The following is a 14,073-nucleotide window of genomic DNA, read 5'->3' as shown; positions in this document are numbered from 1 at the left end:
TTGGAACTGGGACACTATAAAATTGAAGCTGATCCTTCCTGAAAAATATCACTTACCCTACGTTTAATTCTGACAGTCTTTAACTTTCAATAGTCATTGTGAAACATTTAAGTCTCATTTGGGCATAATCGTATGCAGCAAACACTATCCGACACGTGTATTAATTAACCACTTGAACCCTGGCGTTCTGTAAACAGTGGCACCAAACAGTCGGAGCCCACATACTTGAGGCAGAGAGAGAGAGAGAGAGAGAGAGAGAGAGAGAGAGAGAGAGAGAGAGAGAGAGAGAGAGAGAGAGAGAGAGAGAGAGAGAGAGAGAGAGAGAGAGAGAGAGAGAGAGAGAGAGAGAGAGAGAGAGAGAGATCTCCGCTTCCGTGACACTGGCGCTGAAAGACATGCTATATAGATACTCTGACTCTGATTATTAATTATGAAAAGGAGAGATATGTAGGCTACCTGAGGTAATGCCAGCTAGCCTACCAGCTAGCGTTCTAGCTTAGCTATTCATAATCGTCTCATCATCTCCATTAATAGTAATAACAAAACCACCACTGATTCTGAGGGTGAGTGAGACCAATTGCATCCCAGATGTCCTTCTGATGGATTCTGATTGGCTGTCAGTGTTTCTATCATTCATAAATCGTGATCCAAAAAGTGATCCAACTCCATCGTTCATAAAACACTCGCTGCCACTTTATCAGGTTCACTTGTCCAACTAATCCTAAATGCACGTTTCTTATCGGCCAATCACATGGCAGCAACCCAATGCATTCAGGCATGCACACATGGTCAAGACGATCTGCTGCAGTTCAACCGAGCATCAAGATGGGGGGAAAGGTGATTTAAGTGACTTTGAACGTGGCATGGTTGGTGATGCCAAACAAGCTGATCCACGGGCAGTGGTGGAAAGTAACTAAGTACAAGTACTGTACTTAAGTACAATTTTGAGGTATTTTTACTTTACTGGAGTATTTCCAATTTTCAATACTTTTACTTCTACTCCAGTAAATCTCAGAGGCAAATATTGTACTTTTACTCCACTACAATTACATGAAAACTTTAGTTACTTTTACTTTGTAGATTTGAATTATTATTACAAAACATACATTAACCACTTCAGCCCTATTTAGACTTTGGCTATTTGAAAATAGCCGATCTGCAAGCTCACAATGCGTCACGATGCAACGTGTTGTGAGCTTGTAGATCTGTTTAAATTAAATACATTTTATACATACAATACCTTGTGAAACAGGACATTCTGCATAATGAGTACTTTTACTTTTGGTACTTTAAGTATATTTTGAAGCCATTACTTTTGTACTTTTACGCAAGTACATTTTGATTACCGGACTTTTGACTTGTAGTATTTCTACATTGCAGTATTGACACTTAAATTTAAAAAAGCAGTACTTTTTCCACCACTGTCCATGGGGATTTTCACGCACAGCCATCTCTAGGGTTTACAGAGAATGGTCCAAACAAGAGAAGATCCAGCAAGTGGTAGTTATGTGGGTGAAAGAAAGGTCAGAGGAGAATGGTTAAACTGGTTTGAGCTGACAGAAAGGCTCAGAAAAACTCATATAGCTACTCGTTACAACCAAGGAATGCAGGAGAGCATCTCTGAATGCATAACAGGTCAAACCTTGAGGCAGATGGGCTACAGCAGCAGCGGCAGCCATAGCTGAATTGGTACCGAGCCCGCCTGGGAAGCAGAAGGTCTCTGGTTCAATTCCCAGCCCCGGCAATGTGTTCGAAGTGTCCCTGAGCAAGACACTTAACCCTTAACTGCTCCCCGAGTGTCGTACTGATGCCGTTCACAGCTTCTAGTAATTATAAGATGGATAAATGCAGAGGGCAAATATACGGTGCCAAAAAAACACCCCAAGCAGTGGGGACTAAATTATTATTATTATCAGACCACACCAGTTGCCACTTCTGTCAGCTAAGAACCGGAAACTGAGGCTAATATGCACAGGCTCACCAAAATTCAACAATAGAAGCTTGGAAAAAAACATTGATTAAACTCATGCATTCTCTGTAAACCCTAGAGATGGTTGTGCGTGAAGTTCCCAGTGGATCAACAGTTTCTGAAATACTCAGACCAGCTTGTTTGGCAATACAAACCATGCCACGTTCTAAGTCACTTAAATCAGTGGTTCTCAACCTTTTCAGTCCGCGACCCCGCAAATATTTGAACTGGGGACCCCCCACCTTGACAAAAACTTGGAATTGTAGGAGTTGAGACATCACATTTAGTTTGACTCGGTTTCACAGATAAATATTGCGTTGCGAGGCGTTGTGAGCTTGTACTGTAGATCGGCTATTTCACAATATTTATCTGTGACCGAGAACTATTTTCACAATATATTTGACAATTTGGCCAATGTTTGATAATTGTTATTGTACAGTTTGTTGATTACTTCTGATGCAGTCTTTTCTTTTTTGAGGTATTAAAAAGGTCTTAAAAGTCCTTAAATTGTCACTTCACTGTCATCTGGGACCCCCCCCCCCCCCCTGATGTTTGAGCTGCAGCAGATCGTCTTGACCACGTTGGCTGATTAGAAATTTGCGTTAAGGAGCCTGATAAAATGGCCGGTGAGGGTATCTGTGGTGCGGACTCTGCCATCCACTTCAGTTAGAACGATTTTTAAAACAACATATTTATGGTTATGGTTATAATTATTGTGCTTGGCAGCCTAGTTGGCTAGAAATCTCTTCAGTCAGTGACAGTCCTACATAAATCATATCTATGTCCAGTTCCTTGTGGCTTTGCGTTGCCTACCTGGTGTTGAGCTGGTCAGTCAACAGGTGTCCAGACACGTCGTTAGCTTCATGGTGACCAAGCTCTGAGTCAGACCCTGCATGGAGAACAGATCCAACCAGTGATAATTTTGACGACAAAAACTATGACGTAAAATGTTGTGCACCGCGTTGTGAGCTTGTACATCTGCTATTTTCGGTAGTCGGTCTAGGAATCAGGTATTATGACGCCATCAATGCCCGTCAAAATAGATTTTAGTCGACTAAATCAACTGTACATTTAGTCGACTAAAATCTTTTGATATTTAGTCGACTAAAACTAGACTAAAACACTGTTACATCCTGCGTAGAGACAAATCCATCACTGTTACACCCTGCATGGAAACACATCCAACACTGTTACATCCTGCATAGAGACACATATATCACTGTTACACCCTGCATAGAGACACACACATCACTGTTACACCCTGCATAGAGACACATCCATCACTGTTACACTTACACCCTGCATGGAGACACATCCAACACTGTTACATCCTGCATAGAGACACATCTATCACTGTTACACCCTGCATAGAGACACATCCAACACTGTTACATCCTGCATGGAGACACATCCAACACTGTTACATCCTGCATGGAGACACATCCAACACTGTTACATCCTGCATAGAGACACATCCATCACTGTTACACTTACACCCTGCATGGAGACACATCCAACACTGTTACATCCTGCATAGAGACACATCTATCACTGTTACACCCTGCATGGAGACACATCCAACACTGTTACATCCTGCATAGAGACACATATATCACTGTTACACCCTGCATAGAGACACATCCAACACTGTTACATCCTGCATAGAGACACATCTATCACTGTTACACCCTGCATAGAGACACATCCAACACTGTTACATCCTGCATGGAGACACATCCAACACTGTTACATCCTGCATGGAGACACATCCAACACTGTTACATCCTGCATAGAGACACATCCATCACTGTTACACTTACACCCTGCATGGAGACACATCCAACACTGTTACATCCTGCATAGAGACACATCTATCACTGTTACACCCTGCATGGAGACACATCCAACACTGTTACATCCTGCATAGAGACACATATATCACTGTTACACCCTGCATAGAGACACATCCAACACTGTTACATCCTGCATAGAGACACATCCAACACTGTTACATCCTGCATAGAGACATATCCAACACTGTTACACCCTGCATAGAGACACATACATCACTGTTACACCCTGCATAGAGACACATCCAACACTGTTACATCCTGCATAGAGACACATCTATCACTGTTACACCCTACATAGAGACACATCCAACACTGTTACATCCTGCATGGAGACACATCCAACACTGTTACATCCTGCATAGAGACACATCTATCACTGTTACACCCTGCATAGAGACACATCCAACACTGTTACATCCTGCATAGAGACACATCTATCACTGTTACACCCTGCATAGAGACACATCCAACACTGTTACATCCTGCATGGAGGCACATCCAACACTGTTACATCCTGCATGGAGACACACCCAACACTGTTACATCCTGCATAGAGACACATCCAAAACTGTTACATCCTGCATGGAGACACATCCAGCACTGTTACATCCTGCATAGAGACACATCCAACACTGTTACATCCTGCATAGAGACACATCCAACACTGTTACATCCTGCATAGAGACACATCCAACACCGTTACATCCTGCATAGAGACACATCTATCACTGTTACATCCTGCATAGAGAACACATCCATCACTGTTAAACCCTGCATAGAGACACATCCAACACTGTTACACCCTGCATAGAGACACATCCAACACTGTTAAATCCTGCATAGAGACACATCCAAAACTGTTACACCCTGCATAGACACATCCAATACTGTTACACCCTGCATAGAGACACATCCAGCACTGTTACACCCTGCATAGAGACACATCCAACACTGTTACACCCTGCATAGACACATCCAATAATGTTACACCCTGCATAGAGACAAATCTATCACTGTTACACCATGCATAGACATATCCAACACTGTTACATCCTGCATCGAGACAAATCCAACACTGTTACATCCTGCATAGAGACACATCCAACACTGTTACATCCTGCATAGAGACACATCCAACACTGTTACATCCTGCATAGAGACACATCCAACACCGTTACATCCTGCATAGACACATCCAACACTGTTACACCCTGCATAGAGACACATCCAACGCTTTTACACCCTGCATAGAGACACATCCAACACTGTTAAAGCCTGCATAGAGAACACATCCAACACTGTTACACCATGCATAGAGACACATCCATCACTGTTACACCCTGCATAGAGACACATCTATCACTGTTACACCCTGCATAGAGACACATCTATCACTGTTACACCCTGCATAGAGAACACATCCATCACTGTTACACCCTGCATGGAGACACATCCAACACTGTTAAACCCTGCATGGAGACACATCCAACACTGTTAAACCATGCATGGAGGCACATCCAAACACTGTTACACCCTGCATAGAGAACACATCTATCACTGTTACACCCTGCATAGAGAACACATCCATCCTGTTACACCCTGCATAGAGAAACACATCCAACTCTGTTACACCCTGCATAGAGAACACATCCATCACTGTTACACCCTGCATAGACACATCCAACACTGTTACACTCTGCATAGAGAACACATGCATCACTGTTACACCCTGCATGTTATACATGTCAGATAGTCAAAACTATAGGGCTCAGCAAGATAACCGGAAATATATTGAAAATAGCAGAATAACGCGTTGCGATTCAACACATAGTGAGCTTAGATCTGCTGTCTCAATATTTTTTTATAGTTGTCCATAAATGATAATCAATGAAATATTTATAGTGATATAGATTTGAAATCCTATCGCCCAGCCTTGGTTACAAACACTTGATACTAGGGACAAAATCTAATATCACCATATAATTGACCAAATGCCTTGATATCAATATTGTTCTGATAGTATCCTAGTGTGAAAATTATCAATTTTCTTTTACATTTTTCAAAAGTTTTCAACACTTTTGCCATTTCACAATATTATTAGATCCAAAACCCCAGACGATATCTAGTCTCATATCATGAGAGGGCGGTAGGTAGGTAGGTAGGTAGGTAAGTAGGTGGATGGACGGACGTACGAACGGACGGACGGACGGTGTAGCCCCAGCATAGCCGAGGGAAGACCTATTAGGCGAAGCGCGCGTGCGAAAAGTTTTCGCGTTCTGGGCGGATTGGGTTCGTTTTTTCCCCAGTTTTTGGTTTCTTTATTTCGGTTTTAGGGTTAGTATTAGGGTTAGGTTAGAGTTATGTTATTTAATTCTTATTTTTGACTGATTTTACCGATTTATTATCAAAAAATATATATATTTCTTTTTGGTACCTGGGGGGAGGGGGGGCGGCCGCACCCCCAGCACCCCTACTTCCCGCGGTACTGAGCCCCAGTGGTGTGGACAAAACGGAGCAATCAGTCCACAATATACAGTATGGATGTAATATCCCCATATTTTCCAGCCCTACTTAATATTCTATTAGGCTATAGTTTTGACATTAGCGTGAACGCTCACGTGTGTGTGTGCCACGCGCGTCTCTCACACACACACACACACACACACACACACACACACACACACACACACACACACACACACACACACACACACACACACACACACACACACACACACACACACACACACACACACACACATGCTCGCACACACACACACACATGCTCGCACACACACACACGCACACGCATACGCATGTGCACGCGCACACACGCACACACACGCACACACGCACACGCACACACACACACACACAGACACACACACACACACTAGCTGTTCCATCATTACACAGTAAAAATCCTCAGTGTTTAACTAAGAATATACAAATGGATCCATTTAGTTCTGGTAATTTAACACTATATGTAGTTAGTGTGTACTTCACCACACCATTTTGCCACCAAAAGCTAAGATTGTAAGAGCATTTTCATAAATCCTTCATGTTACATATAATGACGATAAATAAAGGAGCAATTGTGATTGTGTGTATTATTAGTATACTATTTTAGGCTGCAACTACCGGTTATTTTATTTGGGATGTTTTTTGATTACTTTTTCTGATTTCTGAACATCTATTTTTTTATAATTGTATGTATTTATCATACATCAACGAATCACCATGAAAACAGTCTAATAGATTTTCTTTAAAAAAATAATCAACTAAATCGATTAGTCTGACTAACCAACCACCATGAAGTTTTATACTTTATCATAAATTTACATCAGTGTCATGCAAAAATAGTGAGATGTAGATCTGCTATTTTTGAATATTTTCACCTATAGCCTAATGACATAATCCCCAAAATAGATGGTTGAAAGTGCTTAACAGTTGCAGACCAAAGTCCTCTTGTGCTACTCGATTAATCACAGATTTTATTAAAATCGATATTTTTTTCACAATCGACTCAATCAGTTAGTTTGCTCAAGTGTTAAAAGACAAGGTGTTCTTCCTATAACCTTTGATAAAGCCTTAAATGTAGACAACAACACTGTGAAAGTCAAAGCTGATGATCCACTTCCATCCATTCAGCTCTCCTGCCACTCCATATATGGTCATCACGCGTCACCAAGTCTGCCTACTGCTCGTCTCTAAAGCATTCTCAACAAATCCCGGCAGAGAATTTATAAAAAAGAAAAACAACAAAAACAACAACAATACACATTCATAAAACAGCGTTTTAAGAGCCAAATGATAGCGTCAACATTCCAACTATATGATCCACATTCCGGATAGCGTTTTTATTAGATTGTTAGATATGAATTGTTGCCATCAACAACTAAAAAAGAAAGAAAATAAAATCCTGATTCATACTAGTTGCGTGCCGGTGTCTCGTGCAGGGGGGGGGGGGGAGTAGATCTACAAGCCCACAGCACTGCCTGTAAAGGCTTGTAAGTCTGCGAGTATTTTTTTTTTTCGGGGGCCACGGTGACTTTGGAAGTGAATGACTGGGGAAAATGTCATGAAAACATGACGAGGCAGCAAGACAGACATCATGCTGTCTGTCTGTCTGTCTGTCTGTCTGTCTGGTGACTTCCTCTCTCTCTCTCTCTCTCTCTCTCTCTCTCTCTCTCTCTCTCTCTCTCTCTCTCTCTCTGAGAGAGCAGAGAGCAGAGAGAGAGAGAGAGAGAGAGAGAGAGAGGGAGACTATACAATCGGATAGAATACCGATAGAATACCGAGATCCTCGGTATATATATTCCTCTATGTCTCTGTTAGTTAGTATTTGTATGCATATATACTCACACATTAGAGGCTGCTAAGGTAGAGAGGATCAGTCCGGTGGTCCTGGTGGTTAGTATGAGGACGGCTCTTCTTCGGGGTGTGTGTGTGTGTGTGTGTGTGTGTGTGTGTGTGTGTGTGTGTGTGTGTGTGTGTGTGTGTGTGTTTTGGGTGGGGGGGGGGGGGGTTGTTTGGTAGGTTCTTTTTTTTTTAGGGGGGGGTCCGAGGGTTCTAATCAGGCTGTTAGAGCTCCCTCTCTTTCTCCGTGCATCCTGTGCTCTTGTTGCTCTCTCTCTTTCTCTCTCTCTCTCTGCTCCCTCCTCCTCGCTCGCGCTCTCTCCTCCTCGCTGACTACAATAACAAAAGAGAGGGTGGGGGGGTCGTGGGTGCACGCGCGCGCGTGCGTGCGGCGTCTCGCCGGAAAAAAAAAAAAAAAAAGGGTTTTCTTTTATTTCTTTTTTTTTTCAGTCAGCCCAATGGGAGAGGCCGTCTCAAACGGTAGCCCGCGGCTCCGGGCCAATGGGGAGGGAGGTGACATTTCGTCTGGGTTCTGTCTACCATGATGCGTACTACTGGCGCCTGGGCGGCCATGGCCCCGCCCCTCTGCACGAGACACACATGCATACCCCACCCCCCATCTATACCCAAAACAAATACTATACTGACTGACTGTGTTGCCATGTGTGCTTATTATAAGCAACTTTAGGCTTGTTTTTCTACTAAGTTGCTTAGTTGTAAATATTGGTAGTTGTTGCGGGTTGCGTTTTTTTTAATGTTTGATGTTTGATGTTGATGTTGTTTAAACCAGTGTTTCTAAAACATTTTCATGTCATGGACCACCATATTAATAGTATTTATCTGCAAACCCATCTGAAAACATTTCATGCCAGGGACATACAAGATGTGTGTTGTTAAAATGTTACAAAAAAGGTTCCACATTTTTCACATTTTCTTCAAGATTTTTTTTGAAAATAGCAGATTTATAAGCTCACAATTTGTCGCATCGCAATTCATTGTGGGCTTGTAGATCTGCTATTTTCAAATATCCGATGTTTAAAGTACTAATGTGGCTGCTTCTTTTGGGCTCGTTTTAGTTGCTTGTTTCTCTCGCAGAATCTGGCAACCCTGCTGACTGCCTGCTACTACTTCTGCTGCTGCTGCTACTACAACTGTCTACCACTGATGGTCAATTCAATTCAATTCAATTCAATTTGTATTAAATGTCAAATCACAACAAGTTGTGATTTGACAGTAATGTAGTTACTAAAGTAATACATTACTGCATGATTATTACTGTAATTATTACTATGATTATTACTGTCCCCAGTAACTTGTAGTGAAACTCCAATTGCGAACCGTATTGCAGTTATTAATCCAAGTAACTTTGAGTTACTAAATTGTGACTTGTTTTTGACCAAGACAGACAATATTGCGGTTATAATATATATACTCGCATAGTAAGGAGGTTGTCACGTGTGAAACTAGAAAAGTGCGCTCCTCAGAGTGCAGATCTCTGCCAGGCTTGGTTACCTACCTAGGGCTGGCAAACTTTGGAAGTCAATCATAGCCAGTTGTAATGAAATGTGATTATGTGGAGAATATCTTGATCACATGACTCCATCATGCGTTCCGATTTGTGTGAGTTTTGGATACAATTTTGATTGATTGAATACATTATTAGTCAAAAACAAATGTAAACAGCACAGAGGTGCAGTAAAACATTTAGGCTAAAAGGATAGCACAAACAAGTCCTGGGGACTTGTTTCCATTGTGGTCCTATTATTAGTATTCAATTAATCAACATCATAGAATTTCATTAACATTTCATCAACAAATACAAATAGCATTTTTTTTACAGAGGAGAACAAGCCATCCCAAACTAGCAATGTTTGTTGGAATTAGGTGGGTCATGGACTTTAGTAGTCGTATGTATCACTTTGTTTTGGGAGGTCTGAAACTTAGTGTTTATAGTGACATTGAGGTGTTGGAGATCCAAGAGGTCCAAGCATAATCAAAATGGCATTGAATGAAGGCTCCAGCTAGTCTTTAGTGCACTCTCGTTGACAAAAGAGGAAGTCCTGCCCAAGACTCGTGTTCTTTGATTGACTTTCTTGAGAACTTTTCATGCCAGTTTTTTTACCTGTCAGTTTTTTTTTATCAAGAATACAGCCCAAAAAGGTAACCTCTTTTTTACTTGAGATCACACTATCGTCAACTCTGACCTTGAATGCCAATGGCATTACTAAGATTATGTTTGGACCCAAAAAGAATGGATTCTGTTAGTAGTAGCAAAAAGTTTGTTTTGAAGAAAACGTGTCAGCCACGTAATGTTTGACTGTACGACCTACAGCCAATTTGATATACATTTATTTATTTTTTAAGATTTATTTTTGGGCTTTTATTCCTTTATTGATAGGAAAGTAGGCCAACAGGAAATGGGGAGAGAGTTGGAGAGTGACATGCAGCAAAGCCCGTCGGGCTCGGGACTCGAACCCTCAGGCTACATTAAGCCTCGGTGCCTGGACCGCTACGCCAGCCGTCCTGGCCCAATTAGAACATTTTGAGTTAGAGCTTCTTCCATGGCCTACTGGGAATGTGCATGCAAAGTTTTACGCTGATTAACACAGAGATTAGCTGCTCACAGATGGACAATGAACGGACACAGACAAAAACATAATCTCCGGCCTTCAGATATCTATCCGGCCTGGAGGAAATACCATACCAAAAGTGCGCTCCTTACCGCCAGGCTGAGCTTTGGACAAAATCTGTAGGATTAGTACCAAAAAGTGTGTTTTGAAGAAAATGCGAAATAGCAGAAATTCGTGTCAGGCCGAAATGGGTGTGGCCTATATGGGGAGTTGCGTCATGAGCCAATGAGTGCAGGGATCTTTTTGACTATGAACTGCGGTTCAAGAGTTATAGACCAAAATGGGAAGTGGCCTGTTATACTGTAGCACCACCATGAGGATGATTAGAAAAAAATTGGGGTGGAGTTTCAATTTTATAGTGTTCCTATTCCAATGTTGTCACTTGTCGGCTACTTGTTTATCCTGTATCTTAATCCTGTAGAGTGCTCTCTCCTGATTGGATAAAATTGACAACCCACCTGATTTTTTTTAATGTTTATTAAAGAACTGGAGAGACGGGGAGACCCCTGTTACTGACACTATATAGCAATGATTACTATTTAACCCCCATTCCGAATTTTCTTTTCGGAATGGGGGGGTGTAGGAGTGGGGGGGTTTTGAAAACTTGGAATAAACCCTGCCATTCCGAAAAATAGATATAAATCCTATCCTATTTTTTTTGCGGGGGGGGGGGGGGGGGGGGGGGCATATGGGGCACCCCCCCGCAAAAAAAAGTAAAAAAAAAAAAAGTAAAAAAAAAAAAATGTAAAGTTTTTTTTATTATTTTTTTTTATTACAAAATAATTTGTGGACTGAAAATAAACAAAAGTTTAAAAAAAAGTTTTTTTTTTAAAGTTATTTTTTTTATTAAAAAATAATTTGTGGACTGAAGTTGGTTTGCTTCCACAATCCATAATGATGCAGAGATATAAATCTTATCTATCTAACTTACCCCCCCGCAAAAAAAAAAAAAATAACTTCCACAATCCATAATGATGCATTTTCGAACAAGATTAATTAGGCTATCTGCACTTCCACCATGGACAGCTAAAACAATTCACTCACATGATTCACTTGAGCTGAGCCCTGATTCAATCAGATCTACATCCTCTTCTTGCATGAAATTCTTGGACGTCGGCCAGCCAGAGGCGGGCCCCGGACTGGGATGCAAGTCAAAAAATATTAAAAAACATTTATAATAATAATATTTTTTTATTTTGTAGGCCTATTCAAAAAAAAAATCACCCTTTTCAATTGAAACGTTTGAAACATAGGAAAGGCCGCCACTCTATCTATCAGTCATGAATTAATTTTCTCCCCCATACCGACCCGCCGACGTAGTCGATCCTTCATGGCACCAACGTCAATTTCCGATCCATCGACCATATCTGCAGTCTTCTGGCGCGGCTGTTCTAAATCTATCTAGATATCTATCAATCTATCTATCAAACTATCTATCTCCAGCAATGTACCGCTCAGCAACATGTTGTTCAACAAATAGCAGATCTACAAGCTCACAACAACTGTTATTGTGAGCTTGTAGATCTGCTATTTTCAAATAATGTATGCGTATGTATAAAATATGTCTGAATTGGTTAGTGATTCATATATATCTGCGATGTGTAGGATTATTATAATTATTATTATCATATTACAATTAAAGTAAGCGCATCGGGAGTGTGATTGAGTGCGCTTCCACGGCCTGGTGTCTGTCTGTCTGTCTGTCTGTCTGTCTGTCTGTCTGTCTGTCTGTCTGTCTGTCTGTCTGTCTGTCTGTCTGTCTGTCTGTCTGTCTATCTATGTATGTATCTTGTAGATCGATCTGTCTACAAGCTCGGTTATTGTGAGCTTGTAGATCTACTATTTTCAAATAGCGTATGCATAAAATAGGTCTGAAGTGGTTAGTGTATGGTTCATAATATAATAATTTAGATCAGACAGACAGACACACAGACAGACAGACAGACTGGTTCAGTCCATTAATGTTGTATTCAGAATAATAAAACTAATATTATTATTATTACCCTTATTATTATTACCTTTATTATTATTATTATTATTATTATTATTACCCATATTATTATTATTACTACAACTACTATTACGCTATTGTTATTATCATTATTATGCTATTATTATTATTATTATTATTACTACTACTACTACTACTACTATTATTATTATTATTATTATTATTATTATTATTACATTAATGTTGATGTTCTGTCACAGCTCACTTTTGCGCACACTTTGATTGACGGGTCAGTAATCACGTAGGCCTACTCAGAGACGCTCACATGCTCAGGTTTCTCAGATGTTTTCTCGCTAATTAACCCACTTGTCACATCTCACATGAATAGTATACGCATCAGTGGTGGAAAAATTACTCAAATGTTTTACTAAAGTAAAAGTACCAATACTGCAATGTAGAAATAGGCCTACTCTGTAACATGTAAAAGTCAAGAATTCAAATTTGAGTAAAAGTATCCTACAAAGCCCAAGTATTGGTATCAAAATGTTCTTAAAATACCAAAAGTAAAAGTACTCGTTATGCACAAGGTCCCATTTCACAAGTTTTCAAATGTATAAAAATCCTTTGAATAGCAGATCTACAAGCTCACACAATACAATTATTTATTTGATTTATTTGACGCAGAGAGAGAGAGAGAGAGAGAGAGAGAGAGAGAGAGAGAGAGAGAGAGCACGAGATTTGTGAAGCTGTTGCATTTGACCAATGAAATGAATGAACCTCTGGATACCTCCGTTTGAAGATCGCGCAAGAATGAACAGCTAAACTGTTGATAAATAGATAGATAGATAGATTGTAGGCTTTGTGGAAATAACTGCAGTGTGTATTTATGTAGTAACGGTAACAGCCAGAATAGGGGGACAAGAAAACATTCTGGGCACTAGGGCTAACTGGGCACCTTGGACGAGTGGGCATTAGGGACATGTGGACACTTGGAAGAGTGGGCACTTAGGGTGGATAATAGTGGGTGGTAGGGAAATCTGGGAACCATGAAGACTGGGCACCGGGAAAAATGGTGTTAATAATCAATGTTAATAAAGAATACAATCTCACAGGCAATGCACATAGTGCCCACTCTCCCTGGTGCCAAGATGTCCCTAGTGCCCACATATGCTGAATCCAATTAATACATCAGCAGAGATGAGAATTACGTATCTTCCCGTCCGACAGACAGACAGACAGACAGACAGACAGACAGACAGATAGACAGACAGACCCAGGCCGTGCATGGAAGCGCACTCAATCCCACTAACC

At 40.8% G+C, this 14,073-nt stretch overlaps 1 protein-coding gene across 3 annotated transcripts in view; it reads right to left on the bottom strand.

Annotated features, from left to right (window-relative positions):
• smad10a (SMAD family member 10a) overlaps positions 1-8,324 on the bottom strand; it is a 122,363-nt gene extending 114,039 nt beyond the window's left edge. For all 3 annotated transcript variants that reach the window (XR_013934049.1, XM_080442200.1, XM_080442201.1), the window contains exons 1-2: positions 8,188-8,324; positions 2,783-2,858 (exon numbers count right to left, since the gene is read on the bottom strand). Coding sequence is in view for 2 of the 3 variants with exons in the window: in XM_080442200.1 (XP_080298326.1) it covers positions 2,783-2,858; positions 8,188-8,191 (80 nt within the window). In the remaining variant the exon portion in view is untranslated. The remainder of the gene's footprint in view (positions 1-2,782; positions 2,859-8,187) is intronic.
• Positions 8,325-14,073: the final 5,749 nt, after the last annotated feature.

Source organism: Gymnoscopelus braueri (genome assembly GCF_963280865.1).
Source record: "Gymnoscopelus braueri genome assembly, chromosome: 11".
In the NCBI taxonomy this organism is placed as follows: Eukaryota; Metazoa; Chordata; class Actinopteri; order Myctophiformes; family Myctophidae; genus Gymnoscopelus; species Gymnoscopelus braueri.
Note: the sequence above shows the minus strand (reverse complement) of the source record. Positions and strands in the feature narration are given on the sequence as shown.